Source organism: Hyphopichia burtonii (assembly GCF_001661395.1).
Source record: "Hyphopichia burtonii NRRL Y-1933 unplaced genomic scaffold HYPBUscaffold_7, whole genome shotgun sequence".
Lineage (NCBI taxonomy): Eukaryota > Fungi > Ascomycota > Pichiomycetes > Serinales > Debaryomycetaceae > Hyphopichia > Hyphopichia burtonii.
In genome coordinates, this window is record NW_017963734.1 from 820,802 (window position 1) to 843,365 (window position 22,564).

At 33.1% G+C, this 22,564-nt stretch overlaps 5 protein-coding genes across 5 annotated transcripts; 2 read left to right on the forward strand and 3 right to left on the reverse strand.

Annotated features, from left to right (window-relative positions):
* Positions 1-5,173: 5,173 nt before the first annotated feature.
* Positions 5,174-9,318, forward strand: HYPBUDRAFT_153913 (uncharacterized protein). Its single transcript, XM_020221800.1, has one exon. It carries the CDS (start codon positions 5,300-5,302, stop codon positions 9,188-9,190), a length of 3,891 nt encoding a protein of 1,296 aa, XP_020074828.1. The 5' UTR covers positions 5,174-5,299; the 3' UTR covers positions 9,191-9,318.
* A 735-nt stretch (positions 9,319-10,053) lies between these two features.
* DAG7 (Dag7p) lies at positions 10,054-11,259 on the forward strand. The gene has a single exon (XM_020221801.1). The coding sequence runs from the start codon at positions 10,522-10,524 to the stop codon at positions 11,194-11,196; it is 675 nt and encodes a 224-aa protein (XP_020074829.1). The 5' UTR covers positions 10,054-10,521; the 3' UTR covers positions 11,197-11,259.
* Positions 11,260-11,551: 292 nt separating this feature from the next.
* On the reverse strand, positions 11,552-17,083 carry HYPBUDRAFT_113391 (uncharacterized protein; the record flags this gene model as incomplete). The annotated part of the gene is made up of 2 exons (XM_020218962.1): positions 11,552-14,649; positions 14,701-17,083. The coding sequence occupies 2 exons, from the start codon at positions 17,081-17,083 to the stop codon at positions 11,552-11,554; spliced, it is 5,481 nt and encodes a 1,826-aa protein (XP_020074830.1).
* A 578-nt stretch (positions 17,084-17,661) lies between these two features.
* ALK2 (Alk2p) lies at positions 17,662-19,242 on the reverse strand (the record flags this gene model as incomplete). The annotated part of the gene is made up of 1 exon (XM_020218969.1): positions 17,662-19,242. The coding sequence occupies one exon, from the start codon at positions 19,240-19,242 to the stop codon at positions 17,662-17,664; it is 1,581 nt and encodes a 526-aa protein (XP_020074831.1).
* Positions 19,243-20,045: 803 nt separating this feature from the next.
* Positions 20,046-22,138, reverse strand: PCK1 (phosphoenolpyruvate carboxykinase). The gene has a single exon (XM_020223128.1). It carries the CDS (start codon positions 21,992-21,994, stop codon positions 20,333-20,335), a length of 1,662 nt encoding a protein of 553 aa, XP_020074832.1. The 5' UTR covers positions 21,995-22,138; the 3' UTR covers positions 20,046-20,332.
* Between the last annotated feature and the right edge of the window lie 426 nt (positions 22,139-22,564).

Genomic DNA, 22,564 nt, shown 5'->3' on the forward strand with positions numbered 1-22,564 from the left:
TCAGACAATTGCTGCTTGACATCTTCAAGTGAAGCACTTAATTTTTTGACTTCGTCTTGTAAAGATTCTTTTTCGTGAATGAGAGAATTGCATTTGGAGTCACTCTCCTTCTTATATTCTTCGAAGGAACCGGTTGCATTAACTAAAGCTTCTTCCGCACCTTGAGCGATTTTAGTAAATTCATTCACTTGCTCTTGAGCAACTTGCAATTCGTGTTTTAGGTGGTCGTAATCATGCAATAATCCAGACTTTTCAGACGAATCGAGATGCATAGATGAAGTGACAGATGAGGTACCATTGGATGATGTTTTTGCAGATTCACGAAGTTCATTGATTTTGGCATTCAAGGTATCTACTAATTTTTGTTTCTCAATCAACTTAGATTTGGCTTCAAGTAATTGATGGCTAATTTCATTAGCTTGCTCCAATTTAGCGTTTTGAGCGGATAATGCTAAATCTGCTTGGTTACTTAAGATCTTGATTCTTTCTTCTTTCTCGTTAATTTCAACTCTCAAAGTTTTGTACAGTTCTTCAAGGTCTTCTGAACGTTTTTTGATTTCTTTATTGGAAGCTTCCTTATCACTGATGAAAGCTTGTAAGCTTTTGAGATATTCATTGAGGTGAAGCTTATCTGTTTTCAATTGTTCGGCTTCTTCTTTGGATGCCTTTTGAGTGGAATTAACGATTTCCAATTGAGTGTTCAAATTATTGATGGTGATTTGGTCATTCGAAGATTTGACTTCAGCATTCCTTAATTCATTGGATTTGCTTATTAACAAGTTTTCTTGTTTGGAAACTTGGTCTTTCCAGAAAGCTATGTCATTTCTGAGATGATCGATCTCTTTGGTAGCATTTTCCAAAGATTTTCTTGAACTTTCAAAACGAGTTTCAGCAAGATCAGTGGCATGTTTCAATGAAGCTAATTGTAAGCTCAAGTCATCCTTCGCACCTCTAGTTTCATTTAACTTATTGGTTAAATCTTTAATTGAGTTATTAGATTGAGATTGAAGAGTCTTAAGTATACCTTCGCTTTCATTCAATTTTTTCTTCAAATCTTCGTTAGCAGCAGTAAGGACTTTAATTTCAGAACTAGAACCATCTGATTTTGTACCATGGGAAATTTCTTTGAGAAGATCCCTTTCTCTTGAAACTGCGTCGTATTTAAGATTGATACTTTCGAGTTCGCTTTGTAAAGTCAAAATAGCTTCTTTGGCTTCTTCAATAGCTGCTGCTTCGAATCCTCTTGTTTCTTGTTCTTTGGATTCCAATTGTTTTGTAAGTTGTCTAATGACAGTGATTAAATCTTGATTTTTGCGTTGTAATTCAGCAACATTAGCAAAACCCAAGAGTCTTTCAGAAATGAGTTTATCAGAATCAGTCTCTTCAGTATCTGTATTACCTGATTTATCTAAAATAGTCTCGATGGCATTTCTTTCTGCTGCAGTCAATGGGTCTTGATCACCTTCTCTAACTTTAGAATGAATCAAATAATAACATAATTGTTTACCTAAATCTTTCGATAATTGTTTCAAAGATTGAACCTCACTTTCATATTCAGAGAGTCTTAGTCTTAATCTATTAGAATTTTTAACACTTTCAGATTTTTCAATTCTGATAGTTTCAACTTTTCCAATCATTTCTTTTAATGAATTTTCGTAAAATTTAATTTGATCACGGTAGTTTGCGATTGCAGGTTTTTTGGATTCAAGTTCAGCAACAAATAATTGCAATTGATTGGCCAATTTATCTTTTTGAGATCTTTCTAAGACAAGTTGTTTCTTCAAATAATTGAATTCAGAGTATAAAGCTGATAATGAAATTCCACTATTTTGATTTGCAACAATTAAACCAGCAGAATTAGTCAATTTAGGTAAATCAGTTTCTTTATGGAGTTCAGCATCTAGGACTTCTTCAGTTCTTCTCAATTTCTCTTCTAAAACAACAACTTTTTCAATTTTGACCTTTAATTCTGCATTAAGTTTATTTATAGAATCTCCCATAGTAGTTTTGATTTCTTCGATATGAGACTCCAATTGGTTAATTCTTTCGAGTCTATCATCAGATTGAACCTTTGTAATTTGGAAAAGTTCATCTTTACTATCTAATTCTTTAGAATATTTAATTTTTTCAACTTCCAATTTAGATTCTAATTGAGAAGATTTTGAAACCAAATTTTCTACTTTGGATTGAAGTTCTTTATTTTCATCTTGTTTTTGTTGGTTAACTCTTTCTAAGGAATTTTTTGAGCTAGACAAGGCAGAAATTTTATTAGAGTTGGTAATGTATTCACTTTCTTGTTTCTTTATTAAATCACTATATTTAGATTGAATTGATTTTAATTCCTTTTCATACCAATCTTTTTGATTTTTTATATATGCTATTTCATTAGTGACTTTCGATAATTCTAATTTGAATTTGAATTTTTCATCACTAACTTCACTCAATTGTTTATTTAATTCATTTAATTTTTGAGTTTTATCAATTTGAGATTGGGTTAATCTGTGAACAGTTTCATTAAGTTTACGAATTTCTTGATCTCTTGAGCCAATTGCTGTATTAAAATCAATATCGAAATCATTCTTCGAGTGTTCTAATTTATTAACTTTAGAAGATAACAAAGAATTTTCGTCTTTCAAAGAACTAATAAGTGCTGAATTAGAATCTCTACTCGATGATAAAGATTCATTTTCAGCGGTTAACTTTGAATTTGATTCGGACAATTTTTCAATTTTTTTAGTGAGTAAAGTATATTTTTTCTCTTGAATTTGATTTGCTTGTTCTTGATTGAGTTTTAAAAACGAAACTTCTGATTTAATACTTTGATATTCATTTGCTCTTTGGCGTAATGTTTCAAAAAGCTCTGGATTATCTTCAATCTGTGATAGTGATTGGGAGCTGATATTTAAAAATGATGCAACAATTTGCAAGTTATCAAAGTTATTTTCTGTATTTCTCAAGAAGGTATCATTAATTTCAGAATTAATATTTTCTTCACCTTCAATAATACGGTCATTGGCATGACCACGATTAGAGCTTTCATTTGATTGTTCATTGTTTTGTTGAATGACTGGAGAACTATTGACTGGAGCTGCATCATCTTTAGCCACACTAAATGATTTTGGAGTTGTTATTGGTTCAATATCTTTCAATGGGGGTAAAGATTTCAGCGGGGTTGCAAACTGTTGAGGCGGGTTTGATAAAGGATGCTGTAATATTACAGAAGTATTGGGTTCGTCGATATCCATGTTATCTTGATCTATAACCCCAGTGGTTGCCGCTTCTTGTAATGTTGGTTTAGGTTCTTCTGATTCATGTTCATCTGGTTGCTGTTCTTCTGGTTGCTGGGCATCCTGTTCGTCAATGGGCTGCTCGGCAACAACAATGGCAGGAACATTATCATGGTTTGGCTCTTCTGGCTGTTTATTTTGTTCCAGAACATTAGCCCCTGGTTCTGATATTTGTTCGTCATTTGATATATTCTGCTGGTCCAAATCGAGGAATTGATTACTCAATTGTTCGGGTTCTTCAGTTGGAACTTGATTTTCTGCAGAAGTGTCCTGATTAGAGGAAACCTTCTCCGACTGGCTATTATTTTGATCACTCATCTTTATGAAACCACTCTCAGCGGCTAGCAATTAAATGAATGTAAATGGGGCCAAATTGAATGAAGTTAACCAAAAGAACTTTTGAAGCAGTGTTTCAATGCTATATTCAGTGAGTATCCTATTTGATTAATCTCCAAAACTATTCCTTTTGATAATTTTATCACGATAGAGCTGGTTATTCAAGCCAATCTTTTGATAATTTTTGATTTTCTTTTGGAAACCAAACGCGACATTTACAAAAGAAAAAAAAAAACAGACTCCGCGACATTTAACGACATCCACCGGAACTTTCTCGAATCATGTGATGGGAACCGGAACTCGTCTAGGGCTGCAGCCCTCTTCGGCTGCTTGACGCACGTGCGAGTGCGCATCTCAAATTAACCAAAGAAGAAGAAAAAACAGCGAAAAAAAAAAATCCAAAACGTTGTGAACGGGAAAAAGTGAGCGAGCTTTGGTTTGGGAGAAAAAATTGAAAAAAAAAAAGCACATACTTAATACTCTTTTGAAGTCTTGTTACTTCTATAGATATTCATAGCTAACCAAAGATGATTGAACCATCCTTAAAAATCTTAGCTTCCAAATACAACTGTGAAAAGTCTATCTGCCGTAAATGTTACGCCAGATTACCTCCAAGAGCCACCAACTGTCGTAAGAGAAAGTGTGGTCACACCAATCAATTAAGACCAAAGAAGAAGTTGAAATAGTCTATTTCGCCCCCCTTTATATATATATATACATTATTGCATCTTGTTTCTATCGTCTGTCATGTTAATTGAATGTTGAGTGTTGACATTTCCTATTTGTTATTCATTTTTGTCTATAATGTTTTTGATGAAAGCAAAATCATATCAATGTGGGTTTTGAAAAATGCTTTAATATTATGAAAGAGGGTATATTTGGATGTGATATGTATTTATGTTTATGAACTTCTTGTTTATTAGTTTAATAAAATTATATTACTACGTACTTTGTCAGGAGTGCTATTTCATTTGACTAAGTACATCAGAGTCCACTGAAGTCACTGCTTGGGTGAAGACTTGAGTTTCTGTCAAATAGTTTAGCCAATGTAGTTTATTCATGTAGCAACCATTGTTATATCACCTTACTACTAAGAGATTAGGTCTTTATCCCGAATGCTAACCGTAGCAACAACCACAACAAGCCGCAGAAGGCTTTAATTCACCTATCAACCTTGACTACAACAAATAAATATACTAATTATAGAGAAGTTAGAATAGAAAACTAAGATTATCTATATCTATATTTATATCGGGTGTACGGGCTTTGAATTACTAATTAAAACTCACCTTTTATTTTTTCTTATGGAAACAACAACAAAATCCAAAAATTAAATGGATCGATCGATATCTTACACGCCATCTTATTAACAAGAGATAATAATATCTAATAAATCAATCCAATTAATAACCAAGTGTATCGAAGCTGATTATTGCTTAACCGGCTCATCCATCAATAGCATTAGCCGCCCAGCTTTATTCCTCTTGTCTCCATTCCACTGTGATCCGTTTGTTTGCCTTCTACTTGGGTGATCCGTGATGAATGACGATACAACAAATTTCACCATTTCTGATTTGGCAAATCAATCATCTCTTCCTTTAAACCAACGTTTGCATAACAGTAACGGTCAAGGATTTCAACAAGGTCAAAATCAGCATAATATATCATTTAATCAAATGCCAATTCAATCAGATCAACATATGCATCAGTATCTTCCATCTCATCAACAGCAACCACAACAGCCACAACAGCAGTCGCAACTGATTCAACAAACCCCTCCTCCTATCCAGCAACCTCAACAACAACAACCACAGATTACCCAAGTTCAACGCATGGGTCAACCTACTCTCCAACAAAAACGTCAAAATAGCATGTCTAACTATATGGTTAATTCATCAAATAAGAGACTTCCAATACAAATGTCAATGAATATGCAAAGTCCTCATGATTACATGTATAATAGCCCTTCTTCTGCACTTAATACGCCTCATAATAATTTTGATCTGACTCAGAATCTCATATCTGCACCCACTTCTCCTCATGTTTCATCACCTCGTTATAATAATTCACTTGGTCGCATCAATGATATGAGACGGAATTTAGTTCAACAGCAGCAGCAACAGCATAAAACTCCTACTCCTTCCGCATATGAAATCCCTTCAAGTCCTAATATTAACCCTATGTCTAATTTCTCAATTCAAAACCACTCCGATTCTCCTGATTCAACTCCAGCGGCAGATCCGGCTGCAAAAATTCAACTGGATAAATCACAAGAAATTTCCATGATCAACAACGATTCCAGTTTCGTATCTTCCGGTAATGTGAGACAACCACTGCAATCATTGCAGCTGCAGCAACAAGCTTCACTGGTTCCAATGAGTCAAGATCAATCCGATCAAGGTGGTGTTTCCACTGCTCAACAACAAAATCGGATTATGTCAGAAGATGAACAAAAATTGGCTACAAAATTAAAAGAAACCTATAAAATGATTGTGACTTACGAAGAGATTGTTCAAAAAAGTTGTGTTGATATTACAATGAAAATCAATCAAGCTTCGAATGGTAACGGTAATAACATCCCTTACGGAAATCAGTTTACTGGGAATTCTAATTCGTCATCATCAATATTATCCAATCAGTCTAAAACCTCTGAACTTTCAAATGATTTGTGGACAGTTTATCATAGTAACGTGACCCTTTTGGATAATTACTATGATTTCCTCATAACTGCATTAAAACCATCTGCCAATCAAAATCAATTCAAAACTGGGAAAAGTATCGTGGACTTATATAAAATACCAAGACGTATGTGGGTATATGGTATTGTTGGATTTTTGGAAGTTTTGAAAAATATAATTACTATTTTCCAAGATCATGAAATATGCCTGTGTTTCATTGCTTTTTGCTTCAATATTATATCAAACCTTACTGATCCTGCTTTCGAAATGGAAGGCTGGTGGTGTGAAAAATTAGGTGATTTGTCAAGAATGGCCATTGCCTTATACTCATCAAGATTTATCGATTGGAAAATCAGTGCAGAATATTGGTACTCAATTGCAATGAAAACTTTATATGGACACGGTAAAATTTACTATCATATGTGTACTGTTCAACAAGATAACTTAGATGCTTTAGTAAACATTGGTAAAGCCGTCATTTGTCGTGATCCATTTGTTCCCACTCAACAATATTTAAAACTAGTCGTTGATAATATTTGCACTCAAAGAAATATTCTTACATTATTGGAATTACCAATAATTGATTTCATCAAAATTCATAAAGTTTTATTAAGCATTCATAATCCAAACAGTAACAATTCTCAAATAGTAAAACTGGAAAATGAGGACAATATTCATGATACACAACTGCAATATGGTATAGACTTAGTTACAAGATACGGCTTGACATTTGGTAGCGACTCTAATGGTTATAATTTTTTCACTCGTGCATCTTACACTCCCTCAGGTATTATTAACGATCCTCATAATCCCTACTATATGCAGCAACAGCAATCTGGCACTGCAAATACAATTGAAAAAATGAACTTTTGGTTCAATAAAGGACCATTATTTGCCATAGCAAACATTAACCATTTAGTTGGTTTAGGTGATGCTAAAAATCCATTTGCAAAGATATTTCAATTACCGGAGGCATTAAAGGAACGCAAAGATAAGAAAGATAAAAAGAGAAAGTCCAAGAGTGGAACATCCGTACAAGAACAAGAAGAACTCAAGGATTTTGCATCCAGTGGAACAAACTTTGCTAATAGTGGTGTTGACGGCTTAACAGTTTCTGCATCTGATTTATCAATCAATGATTGGTTTTATTGTTTGAACTACATCAATAAGTCTGTTTTAGAATTGTCATTTCGTATTTTGAATAACTACCTCGTTGGTCCAAAACAAGCATCAACTTCTCACGTTATTGTGTGGTTATATTTTTTGATATCCGTTGGAGAAGCAATAAATAAGTTTCCAAATTCACAAAATATGTTTTTATGGTTATTCCGTAAGTTATTTCCATGGGATTCCTTCATTAATTATCTTAATTCATTGGTTACTGTGACCAAGAATAATGTGAAACACAACGAGTTATGTCGCAAATATCTCATTTACCATCCAAATTATATTCAACATTTTAATAATCATGAATTTTTACCAGAAGTATGGAAATGCTGGGGTACTCTCTGGTTTGATTATGTTGCTGCAAAAGATGACTATAACGATTTTGAAGCTGCTGGTGTAAGCAATGCAAATATATTTGATTTGCCTGTCTGTGGTACTAGTCCAATTGTTAATATGACCAATGAAAAGAAATCAAGAGAACAGCTGGAGCAAGTCAATGACGAAAGAATAGTTCGTATCGTTTTATTGGCCAGATTCTTAGCTGATAATTATAAATTTGGCTTGGTAAGAACTAGTGAAGGGTTTAAATTTGATTCAGCCATTTATAATGACGCAGATTTGTTAGTCAATATGGGAGTTCATCAAAATAATATCTTATATTCCTATATTGAAGATTTCATGTTTAGTGATACTAGGTTTGTGCAAACTAATTTTTTGATCCCAATGTCACCAGCAAATTTAGTTGATAGTAAAATGATGGGTCAAATGAGTCCCGAAGAGAAGGATGAACATTGGTTTAAGATAAGTCAACAAGGCAATCCAAATAATGACGAAGAAATTGTTGAATTAGGTGACGATATTGCAGATGAAGAAGAATTAGATGGATATGCTGATTCTGAACTAGACGAAGAAGATTCTGAATATGGCCAACAAAATAATCATCGTCATGAAGATCACATGCAACAACATCATATTTATCACCAAAATCAACATCAACAAGCATTACAACAAGCCCATGGTGGTGGTGCTGGTATTGGCGATGTTTATTACAATGATAATTTTATCATTGGCTCGAATCCTATGCAATCAATTACAGGTGGAGGTAATGAAATACAAATTTTTGGAGATTTAGGTGAATTGATGGATAGTAATATTACATATATTACGCTTGATACCAATATATGGTTAAAACACTGCGGACGGATTTTCAAGTGTATTAGAAATAAGATATTTAAAATATCTATTCCATTAATTGTTTTCCAAGAGTTAAGATCACTTAGAAAACTGGCTGAAGCCACTATAGCTGATGCAGCCACCAGATCGGTCATAATCATTCGGGAATTGTTTTTAACCAATGAAATTGTCCCATTAAGATTTGATGGTACGGTTGCCAATGATATTAATGAAACTACAGAATTTGAAAATAATTCAAATTGGAGAACAAGTGTTGACGAAACCATATTAAATTCAGTAAACGAACACGATGAAATTTGGAAAAAATTAATGAAGGGTGTCAATATGGTATTAAATGGACCACCTAATAATAATGACGAGATCATCAGGCTTAATCCTAAAACTGCCAAAGTATTCCGTTATTGCATTTTGGTTACAGATGATAGAAATATGAGATTGAGAGCTAAGACTATTGGTTTGAGTAGTTTCCAAAGCAAATGGCTATTTGGTCAATTAGAGGTTATTTTCGGAGATCGCTGTATTGACTAAGTCTAGACATCAATAACACTTCCAGAACTAGCAAGATTATCTCAATCAACAATCCCAAAGTATCACTAAAGGTACTGCTTCAGTCACTAGGCAAAAAAGAAAAAAAAAAAAAAAGAAGGAAGAGCAAATCTATTTTCTTTCTTTTTCTGTATTTATTACATATATCTTATATACATTATTAACAAGGACAAGGAGTATACTTGGTATACTTCTTATTCGACGATTATCGTTATTGCATTGCATTATTAAATATCATATATTTTCACAGAACAATTTTCAAGTAATCAAACAAGGAACCTTCAGCGAAGAAGTTTGGTATGTAAATGAATAGCATTGACATTTTCAAATGAAATCTTATTCATAATACACTTTGTATGTACGTTTTTCAAAGCCCACTGTCGTTACGGCAATCTCGTAGTGAAAAACTTGAAAACTTACAACCTTGGTTTACTACCAGAGGCTCATAAAATGACGAACTTTAAGTCTTTTTTTAGAACTTTTCGTTCTCGTTAGGTTGGAGATGGATTCGTGTTCCTCGTTATGCCTCGAGTCGGTTGATAAGTAGCTCCCTAACAACCAACGCCAAAATCAAAGGGAAAACAAACATCAACATACCCTCCCACCAGGTCAACTCAAAGCACATTTCCGAAGGCTTGAGTCTGGCTTCGAGCTAAGCTGTCTGCCAGTTCTGGGCTTGCTGCCACCGCGAACGGAACTCTTCAGCTGGACTCGACGCAAGCGGACGCAGGCCGACGTGACGTCCTCCCATTCACCACGAGTACACCTCAAAGACACCAGGCCCATCAGTTGGAAAGCCAATTGCCAGGGGCAACTAGTATTATTTGTGTTTTATGGACGCAAAAAAAAAATTGAAAAAAGAAAAATAAATGAAAAATTTTTAACCGAAGGGGGGCTGCACAAAGCTCGAATAATGAGCATTGGAAAGGGGCTACTACGGTGTTCTGGATCGAAGTAGCCTATTAATTAGATATTCAAAAGGCAGTGAAAGGGCAGTAAAAGGTTTTGAGTAATGATTTGCAATACCTGTGGGCAGCTAACAAAACAAAAGAAAAATGGGAGAAAGGTACCTTTGTGAGATGTTTCAGGCTGTTTGGTTTCAATATGGCTACTGTTTTAGTTAGGAGATGTTAATTACATGAGTAAGTATATAAAGAAGGTGAATTCTTCAATATATGGCTAATTTGTAGAGTAGTAAGTTTAATCACTAGTCATTCCTTTAACATTGAGCTTCGCTTACTTTGAGCTTTTCTTACTCTAGTCTTTCCTTTAGTCTTTCCTTAAAAACTTACCATAGTCTTTCCTTACTGAAAATGAAATTTACTTTAGCTACTTCCGCTTTTCTTGCTCTCTTGAGTTTTGCAGCTACTAGTCCAGTTCCTGCTCTTCATATTGTCACTGAAACCCATACTGTCATTGCTACCGTTACTGGTGGTAAAGGTCAACCAACCCAAGCTCAAACTCAAGCTACTCCAACTCAAACCGAAGCTCAAACCGAAGCTCAAACTGCTCAAACCGAAGCTGCTCAAACCGAAGCTGCTCAAACTCAAGCTACTTCTGCTGCTCCTTCTCCAAATACTACTCCTCAATTTCCAACCACGTCTACTCCAACCACTACTTCCTCCACCTCTTCTTCTACCTCTTCAGCTTCTGCCTCTTCCGGCTCTAGCTCAGGTAGTAAACATGGTCAAGGTACCTATTACGAACCTGGTTTAGGTTCTTGTGGTAAAACTTCTACCAGTGAAGATAAAATTGTCGCTGTTCCAATTGGTCTTTACAACTCTAAAAACGTCGGTAACACCAACGATAATCCATTATGTGGTAAGAAGATTAAAGCCTCCTACGAAGGTAAGTCTGTCGTTGTTACTGTCGTTGATGCTTGTCAAGGTTGTAAAGAAAATGATTTGGATTTCTCTCCAAGTGCTTTTGAATCTATTGCTGATAAGGATTTAGGTAGAATCGAAATCTCTTGGGATTGGTTAGATTAAAACCATCTTTTTACATAGTTTACGTTTCTTTATGTCAGGTTTAATCATATATTATTTTGGGTATTCACATTTGTAGTTTGCAGTAAATGAGTTTTAACGCGTTTTTTTGACTTCCTCCGCGTCCAAAAAATTGCAACCATTTTTTTATAACACGATTTATCATTTCATTTGAAACGCGAAGTAACTACCTCCAACCAAGAGTTAGGTTTTAAGATTGCTGATTGTGCTGCTTTTAATACATCGGCTTGACGTCATTTTTCAGTACTACAGTACATGTAAATATTCATTCAACTTTATTCAAAATACAAATGCTAATTTTTTATAGTGTCTAATATACAATATAATGATACACACATTATTGGATTAATGAGTCTAATAATGTGAATAATTTGATTAACTCTTTAAGACCGTCCAGTGAAATCAGATTGTTTTGGTAGTATTCACCACTCAATTCCTTCTTCTCAATTAAAACATCTCTTTTGATAACCCCGACTATCAATCGGTCAAATTGTTTCATCATTTCTTTAACTTGGACCATTGATGGTTTATATTGAGGTCCCATCGATAATACGACTGCAGCAACTAACTGGAATACAGGTACTAAAAATTCGTAGTATGAAATATCTTGGTTTTGCGAATCAGTCTCGTCTGCTAAATTTATTGGAATATCCAAAGTTAAGGTGACAACAGTATTTTCAGGATCATTATTTAATCTAATCAGTAATCCTAAGTCTGGATCAATACCAACAAATTTTAGATTTCTTAATGTAGGGAATATTTCATTTTGAATTAATTGTGAAGCACCTTGTCTAGTTTGGGCAATTCTTATCAATAAATAAAGAGTGGCCTTGAAAGCAGTCAATTCATATAATAAAGTGGTGGAGCTGATTCCTGATTCATTTTCTTGACAAACTTTTAACATTTCATCAGTTCTTTTAACTGATCTTACTAACAACAGTAAAGCATTATTTTTGATGATCTTATCTAGTATATAGTTTGAAGATAAATGAACCATGGATTCTAAGAGAATAATTGAGGTTATTCTTGGACTACCTTCAGAATTGATCAGATCATTACAAACCGTGTCAATTAATTTGAAGTCAATCAGTTTCAAGATTTGATTAACTTTATTAATTAATCCTTCGTTACCAAAACTCTTTTGTAAGAACTTATTCAGTAAAACATATAAATCCAGCCTCAATGTTGAACTAGCATTCAGTGAAAGAATACCATTGATACAAGTTTGAAATAATGGTATTAATTTTGTTAAATATAACCCATGTTTTTCGTTGAAGTTCTCACCTTCGTAAACATCAAATAATAAAACACATAATGAAATTAACTCTTCTGCAAATTCTATCTGTGATTCATTACCAAAATAGTTATTGATCTTAGGCAATATATGTTGCAATATTTCTAAAATAAAGTCACACTTATTATTGATCAAATCTCCGTTCACTAGTACTTGAATTACCTGAACCCATGAATGTAAACATCTCAACTGAATTGATGATAACTTGCTAACATGAATAAATTTGTTCAAACCGTTCTCAATGATTGACGATTCTTGAGTTATACTTTCAATAAAGTCAAGCTTATTCACACTCTTGTTTGCTTGACAGCACAATGTTCTATAAATTTTACTCAAGATTCTCTCATCTCTATCGTCATTCTCGAACTCTTTAAGAACTAATTCTAAATCATATTTTTTAGCAATTTCAGTTAATCTGAAATTATCAAAATTATAAAATTGATAATTCAAGATATCTAAGAAATTGACAATTTTAGGAGATCCATTCAAAAATTCATCGCCATTGAGAAGCAATTTGATATAATCATTTTTCTGAGTTAATGATTTAACATTATGTAATTCTAATGATAAGTATTGTAAAATCAAAATTCTGTGATTCATAAACAGGAAAAAAGATTCTTGATTTAAACCGTCTTTTAAAAATTCATTGTTTTCATCATTTAAGTCACCATTAAAGGAGCTCTGGCTCCAAATGGTTTGACTATCGATTTTTGGTTGACTTAAGATCAACCTATTGAACAAATCAAAATTACCATTCCTCAAATATTCCAAAGTAGTATATGACAGGTTCAGGTTACGGCATAAGTTGATCAAAACTTCCAAGATTAAGGAGATAAGTTTGGCTGGTCCTTCATCAATGATATGTTTGTAACCATTGTTATAATCAATTTCACTAATCGAGTCCAAACTATATATCAATAAATTCAAAATACATTTCAAAAGCGAATTTTCGTCATCATATTCTAATAATAATTGATTGCCTTTAATGGTGTATCCCAATAAGAAGTGCGAAATACTGGCATCATTATTATGATCTAACAAGTTTTCGTTCAATAATTTCAAAATGTCATACTTAATTTTCAAATTACCTTGGAAACTCATTTGTTCAATAAAAGAATACTTGATTTTGACAGACTCATCAATGGTTTCAAAAATTGTTACTAATCTATTCTTTGACAATAAAGGATCAGCAACATTATTGATTTTTGCATTGAAAAAGGTGGATTTGCTAATATTTCTCAATAACTTGACTGATAAATGAGCAATCGATTCATTATAGTTCCCAACATAATTAGCAAAATGAGCTATGCTAGATAAGTTAAATAACAAAATTTCGTAAAAGTCAACAACTCCATTTGTACCTAATGTTCTATGGAAATAAATATTGTCATAAATATTCTTGCTGCTGCTGAGTACTAAGCTCATATTGGTTGCCGTACCAAAGCTTGGTGTGCTTTGGGTTTTCAATAATGGTAATAATCTATTGATAAAAGTGTCTTGCACAGTAAGTATTTTATCAACAATTACAAGACCGTCTTGAACTAAGTTTGCTAAATCCTCTGATTCATTTATGCATTCACTTCCAATACTTAAAATTCCAAATAAAGCATTGTAAGCTTTTTCATCAAATAAATAATTTAGAATTGCAATTGAGTGATGTAATTTGATGAATAACTGATAATCGATGTCAAATAAATTATTCAAACTCAAGTTTGGTAAAACTTTCGGAGCAACGTCATTTAAAAATTTCCAATCTATTTCTTCACAAGAATTTTTGATGATTCTTAATATTGTTGATTGTAAATAATATTTACTTTCAAAATCATCTCTCAAGTCAGTGGATTTTGCGAATAATTCAAGTAATAAATATTCAATATATGGCCAAATACCTATTTGGTTATTGATTCTATAGCCGTAACCTAAATCAGCTGGGTAAAGTAATTGATATGTTTTGAAAGCAATGTGCTCATTTTTCAATGGAGCTAATAAATTATGTAATAAATTGACAAAATTACCAACGTTAGAAAGTTGGCTTAAATTTATTTGAAGACCTTGATTGATTTTAATTTTACGATTTTGATACTTCAATTTGAAGTAAGAGGATGATGATGATTTATCCTCCGACATAAAATCAAGTTTTCCTGATCCTTGAGAAGTAGTATTGATGTCTTGATTTTGATTTTCAGATAAACTTTGACAGAACCAACGATCAATGGTTTCCCAAATTTTGAAACGAAGATTTAAATTATCGTCATTTTCAACGAAATCACTTAAAAAGGTTAATAATAAATTGATTAGAACAGCTCTATTCGTTTCATCTATAATAATGTTAGGAGATTCTATTTTCAATGAATTTGAGGACTGACTGATTTGAACATTTTTACTTGAGGTAATTAAATTATCAAATTTCAAGAAGCTATTTATGAGAGGAGAGAACCTGGCGAATGCAATATTTTTGATTTCTTTGGATCTAGGATCTTCATTGGATAAGTTTTTGACAATTGATGAAATGAGCTGAATGAAACCTGATATGAAAACAATGGAATCTTCAGCTAGCTCGATTATTATTCTTTCTTGGTTTGATTGTTTTGTATCACCATTTAAGCTAGAGGAGAATAAAAAGTCTTGCCTCTTTTGATTTTGTTTTAATTGATTAATCAAATCAATTTCAAAATTTTCAATTAATGAGTTGACATAATAATTTAATGAATCAATGATTGAATCAATTGAAATTTTTGAGTAATCATTTTTTTTCTTTGATGAATTTGAACAGTTATGAACCAAAATTTCCCAAATTTTTGCACTTATATCTGAACCACCACTAGTTAATGAAGCAATTAATAAACAAAATGTTGCAGTGATTAAAGGAGACGTATTATTACCTAAACCCCAGGTGATAAAACCAATGATTTCATTACTAATATCTTCATCTTCCCAAAAAGTCGAGCATAATTCAGGTCTATTACTATAAGTATAGACAAAAGCCAAATAAAACCTTTCTAGATCAGATCTGATTGATATTTCATCCAAATCAAGAGAATCATTTGAGCTTTTAGAATTTGATTTGGAGGACAACTTTTCAAGATTGTTGGTAAAGTTGTCGTAGTCATCAATACTATCTTCATTGAAGGGGTCATCTGCTTTATTGTTTTCTTCGGCTTCTAATTGTTTGCGGTTTATTGAGGATAATAAGAAATCTTCTTCACTATTTCTCAAAGAAGTTAGAACTACTGCAGCATTATTAATGAAGCTAGCGAAAAAATCATGGAAAAATGGGGCAATTAAGGAATCACTAAAGCTTGGGGAGATTTTAAATTTTGAAGTTGAAACAAGAAGGGGAATATTTTCCAAACCTGGTTTCAACTTGGATGCATTAATCAATTCTTGAGTATCTGGATAAATAAATTTTAATGGAGATAACCTTGGAAAAGTTTTTTGTAAAAGAGATCTAAAATCGTATAAATTGCGCAATTCCAATAAGTTAGAAGTTGATTTAGAAGCTGTATCGGCGGTGATACATAAAATTTTTTCCATCACACCGTAGTTAACAGTCCAATCGACGTATTTTAGGATATCATCTTTAAAATCATATTTAGTTAGTCTTTGATCCAGTTCTTTACACCAAGAAATGAATTTTATGAAAAAAGTTAAATAGAGAACAATTTCGAAACTTTTCAAGGAAGACTTTGATAAATCTATTTCATCATCCATTTTAACTTTTGAGTAATCGGTTGATAATTTGTTAATGATATTCTTATAAAAACCGTCAACTTCATTATCGGATAAATGAGTAATGTTATGAATTATTTTGAAAAGGGAAGGTAAGTAATGAGCATTCAATAAGTCATCATCGGATAAATTTTTACTTATATGGCTTGTGAGTTTATTAAAACAATCGACAGAATTCAATTTATCAAAATAATTATCAAATAGACCGAATAATATTGAGCCTAATAACTCATGGTTATTCCATAATTGATTTTTCAAATAATTTATGGAATTGATGAATGTTAAATCATTGATATTACTAGTCACTTTTTGTTTAACTATAGAGTTATTAATCAATTCTAGTATTTCATAAATTTTTTCAAAACTTGATAATACATTTTTGAAAATAATATTTGGGTCTTGCGTTAATAAGTTTAATTGGCTAGAGGTAATCAAATATCCCAAGATGTTTAAGATATAATCATATCTTTGACAGAATGCCAACCTCCCACTATCTAAAAAGTCAGTACCTTTATTAAAGCTAATTTCAGAAGCATTCGATAATAATTCACAAGAATGTAATTCATCTAAGTTTAATTGATTTGAAAATAATATAGAGTTTTCAATAAATGGTTTATTCAATTTGAGCTCTCCTTCTTGAAGTTTCACCATCTTGTCTGATTCACCTTGGCCCAAAGCTAATTTATTCCTGGATGTTTCACTTTTACTAGGTATTATCAATATTTGTTTTAAATCATGTTGTAATGAACCAATTAGCTGTATAGGAACATGGTCCTCGAATTTGATGGCATTATAGCATTCGAGGAACACTTCGGGCGACCACTTATACGAATTGGAAGTCGTCATGCTTAAGATATGAAGTGGAAAACTCTGAGCTTTGAATAACCGCCAACGACTTTTAAAGAAAAAAAAACATCACCAAAAAGATGAGATCGGTTTTTTGCAGTTTGATCTTGGTGTTTTGCATGTTTTCAAATAGCAGTTTCTGTCTGTATTTTTGCAGTTTTCTCTATTGCAGTTTGTGGCTGCAAACTTTTGCAGGTTGTGGTGTTAATGGACACCAAAAGCAAGGATTTACTATATGTAGAGAATGATCATCACTTTAGAAGAGCATGTTGCTTTTACTCAATTAGTCTACATATGCTTACCGAATTCAGTACTAGTGACCCCAACCCCCTTGGCTGCAAATGTGAGGGGTTTGGGTCCGTATTTACGGAGCAGAGACTATCGGAGACTATCACTAGCATACCGGACGTAAAGCGTAACACCATATAGCATATGGAAAATTGCAAATGTTATGTCCAGTAGAACTTAGCCCAACAACTTTTTTGCAACAAAGACAAATGAGTTACTACACATATCGGTGAAAATAAATAAGTATCATAATAGAACGCACGTATGTATTGAAATATGTAATAAATAAGTTAATCTAAACCAATGAAAACCCCATTTTGGTGGCACATTGTTAATTGGGAGTTCTTTCTTGGGGGATATTCATCATCGTAAGAGATGATATTTGGGAACATTTGGAGCAATCTTGTAACCACATAACTAGCTTCAGTTAAAGCAAATTGTTGACCTAAACAAATACGAGGACCACCATTAAAAGGTAAGAAAGCCCAACCCAATTTTCTTGTTTCTGGTTCAAACCAACGTTCAGGTCTAAAATCATTTGCATCTTTACCGTAGAAAGCGGTGTTATGATGGGTTGCATTAACTGAATAAGAAAGTAACTGACCTTTAGAAACAAAAATTGGAGATTGACCATCAGGTCCCCCACCTTTTGGTAATGAAGTATCTTTAGTAGCGATACGGAAATTTTGGGGAACTGAAGGGTATAATCTTAAAACTTCATTGAGAACAGCTTTCAAATAATCACATTTTTTCAATGATTCGAAAGTAATTTCCTCAATTCTTGAATCTTCACCAGAACCAAATTTCTCATAAATCTCTTCCTTCAATTTTGACCAAATTTGAGGATTTCTTGATAATTCAAAAAAGGTAAATGAAAGTAAACCTGCAGTAGTATCTCTACCAGCCAAAAGAATATTAAGTAATTGATCTCTTAAAACAATTGGATCTCTTGTTTGTTGAACAAGTTCATATAAAAAGATATAACCACCTCTTGATTTTTCAGCAAGTTCTTCTGGCAGAGCTTCCAAAGCTTTTCTAACATAAAAATCAGCAAATTTATGAACAATAGCATTACATTCTTTAAATTCTTTATTGTTAATCAAAAAGTAAAATTCAGAAGAAATGGCTCTAGTGGCAAGATAATTTTGAGAAGTATTAAAAGCATAAGCAAATTGACGTTTACCTTCAAATTCTTCTGGTAATTTACTTATATCATAAACAGTTTCATCTTTTAAACTTTCCACTGATTGACCAAATAAGAATTCCGTTGCTGAATCAACAGTCAATCTGAAAAATAATTCTTGAATATCAAATTTACCCCCATTTGGATATTTTTGAATATGTCTAGCCAAAACTTGAATATGAGGTTCTAATGATTTAACATGAGCAACTTGTTCTCTAGCAAATTGGGGTCTCAACATTGCTCTAGAATGTTTCCATCCTTCACCATCAAGAGTGAAAATTCCATCTCCTAATAATGGTAAGAACTGAGCATGTCTGATTCCCAAACAAAAATCATTAAATTGAGTAGCTAAAACTGCTTTAATATTTTCGGGATCTCTAGTAGTAATAAATTTTCTACCAGCAACATAGGTTAAAAAAGTATCAGCTTGAAATTCAATAAATCGTTCATTATTATAATCAACCATTTTACCTTCACTTTTCAATTTCATCACTTCTCGCATTAATTTAAATCCATAAAACCCATCGGACTTGACAACTCTAATTGGTTTACATCCAAGTTTTTTAGCCTTTTGATGTTGGCTAATCCTCATAAGTACACTATATAAAACATAAAGACCAATAAGAGCACCATACCAGGTTTGTAAGTACCCAAGTACTTTTTCCTTCACTATATCAACTTGAACCATTGTTTAACTGTGATAAAAGATCGTACTATCTTAAGGTTTCGAGAAATATTGTCTACTTATATAATAGAAATAAGAATTAAGAAAATATAAAATCAAATGAATGGAGGGGTTTTGTCAGCTTACTTCGATAAGTCTTTATTTTGCTGGAACCTCCATGTGCAGAATGTGACAAACGGGAATACGCATCCATCGGACGCACAGTTGAGTTAAACATGTTAATGACAAGAATAGATTACAAGAACAACTTCCAAAATCCATTTACAAGCATAACTCTAAAATCATATGCCTTACCCCAGCGTATCTGAACGGCAGATTTTTTTGTCAGATACAGATTTCGGTTGTATATCTCGGGAACATAGCCTATCAGGTGAAGTGAAGATGAAAATGGTAGCCAGCAGAGGGGGGAGAAAAGAAACAGGCCAAAAAAAAAAAAAAAAAAAAAAAAACCAAAAGAAAACTACTTCTTACAACTCCAATTTCAGAAGATTAAGCCCGACTGCCAGTCACAGACAATAATAAATGAGTGCGGGTAGCGAGAGCTGGGGGAAAATTTTCCGTCTGATTGTTTTTTCAATTGTTATCGTTTAATCGGGGAGTATATTGAACTTGTTTGATCCTAATTAGTTCAAACGGACAGAAAACGTTTAATTATTATCACCAATAAGGAAGAGAAGCTGGCGAGCTCTTAGCTTTTTGGATAAAACAATGCAACCCTTATATAAAAATTTTACATTATAATCTTTTTTTCAAGTATTCGCAACAATAGGGGTCCTCGCTCACATACCAAGCCATAGCTTAATTGAGAAATTAAGAAGTCCCAAAATGTATATGTATAAAAGATAATCTAGTAAGATCGTAACTGTTTAATTTTGATACTTGATGGTGATGAGACTGGTTAATAAGATTCATAGTCAACTCACAGTCGTCAAGGTCGACTCATAGTCAGGGACTAGTCACCGAGAGTCATCGTAACATAGCCAACACCAATCTTTTGTGCCATCATCTTACATATCTTTACATTAAAACATTACATGTAGTTTATACGGTAAATATTTTATTTTGAATAAATATGAAAACGAATTAAAACAAACTATACAGTAGGACCGGCAGCTTTAACTTCAGAAGTAGCTTGGTCAGAGTATTTTTGGAAATTTTCAACAAACTTACTGGCTAAAGAAGTAGTTTCTTTAACAAAAGAAGCTTCACCTTCAGACCAGGCTTTAGTTGGATTTAAAATTTCACTTGGAACACCAGGACAACTGGTTGGAATATTCAAGTTAAAAGTTGGGAAAGTATCGTATTGAACCTTACTCAATTCCCCAGAATGAATTGCATTCAAAATAGCACGAGTGTATTTAAGAGAACAACGTTTACCACCTCTAGCAGCACTTGCACCAACCCAACCAGTGTTCAATAACCAAGCATTGGCATTGTATTTAGAAATTTTATCAGAAAGTTGTTGAGCATACTTCATTGGATGTAAAACCAAAAATGGTTGACCAAAACAAGCAGAGAAAGTAGCTTGGGGTTCAGTTACACCTTCTTCAGTACCAGCCATTTTAGAAGTATAACCAGAGATAAAATGATACATCACTTGGGCATTAGTCAATTTAGAAACTGGTGGTAAAACACCAGAAGCATCACAAGTTAAAAGAATAATGTTGGTTGGGTGAGTATCAGCAAGACATGGAATCTTAGCAGATGGAATAAAATCAATTGGGTAAGCACATCTGGTATTTTCAGTAATGCTTGAATCATTATAATTGACAACTTTACTCAATGGGTCATAAACAACATTTTCCAAAATTGAACCGAATTTAATAGAATTAAAAATTTCTGGTTCTTTTTCAGCAGATAAATCAAGACATTTAGCATAACATCCACCTTCAATATTGAAAACACCATGGTCGGACCAACAGTGTTCATCATCACCAATCAATTTACGATTTGGATCTGCAGATAAAGTGGTTTTACCAGTACCTGATAAACCAAAGAATAAAGTGACATCACCCTTATCAGTACCTTGATTAGCGGAAGAATGAAGAGTTAAAACTTGATATTTAATTGGCATTAAATAAAACATAACGGTGAAAATACCCTTCTTCATTTCACCAGCATATTCAGTACCAAGAATAACCATTTCCATATCTTTGAAATTAATTTCAACCGAAGTTGATGAAGTCATACCTTTAGTATGAACATTAGCAGGGAATTGACCAGCGTTGTAAATAGTAAAATCTGGTTCACCAAAATTAGCCAATTCTTCTTCAGATGGACGAATCAACATATTGGTCATAAATAATGCATGATAGGCTCTAGCACAAATAATACGAACCTTAATTCTATAACGAGGATCCCAACCAGCATAAGCATCAACAACAAATAATTTTTCTCTAGTTCTCAAGTAATCTAATGCTCTTGATCTAGAAATTTTCCAAGTTAATTCATCAACTTGTTTATTAACTGGCCCCCACCAGATATTATGAGTAGAAGTAGATTCGTCAACAATTCTTTTATCTTTTGGAGAACGACCAGTTTTTTTACCAGAATAAGCCATAAGAGCACCAGTTGATGAAATAGTAGTACCACGTTCTAATAATCCATCTTCGTATAAAGTTGGGGCTGGAGCATTATGACGAATAACAGTTTCATCACCAAGTGATAATTGTTTAACTAATGGATCTTGAGTAGATTTAATTGAAGGATGACCTTCAAAATTAATTGAAGATTCAATAGCAGTTGGAGGAGTCATTTTTGATGATCTTTTTTCTTTTTAATTTGAATGAATAATGATTCTATGGTTTATTTCTGGCTGAATTAGAGGGAAATCATTCCATTTATATATAAATTTCATTGCTAACTTATTGCCCTAGAACCAGTTCTATAAAGTGATCCCGGAGAAAGGGAACAGCTTCAGTGTCTAACAAAATCATTAACAGCAAAATAAAAAGCCTTAAACAATTAAAAATAACACTAGCAATAGTTAACAGCACAAGATACTTTTAGTGTAATAGTCTGAAATATGGGGTAAAACCACCGGAAAACATCGGGGACTTACATCCCGCAATGCTCCATTCCCCAGAATTTGCTGAAGAACGTGTCACGTGATGGGGGTTCGGCGGTTCTTGCTTGCCCGGGTCAAGGGATGGGTGCTGGCAGTCCAAGGACCAAGGGAACTTGCCCTTTTGGGAAGGTGCCTCCCGGGGCAATCTTTAAGTATGACGTATAACTGTATTACTTACCATTACTTACTATTACTTACTATTACTTACTATTACTTAACTTTAACTACTGAAGAAGTAACTGTATGGGTATATTGTTG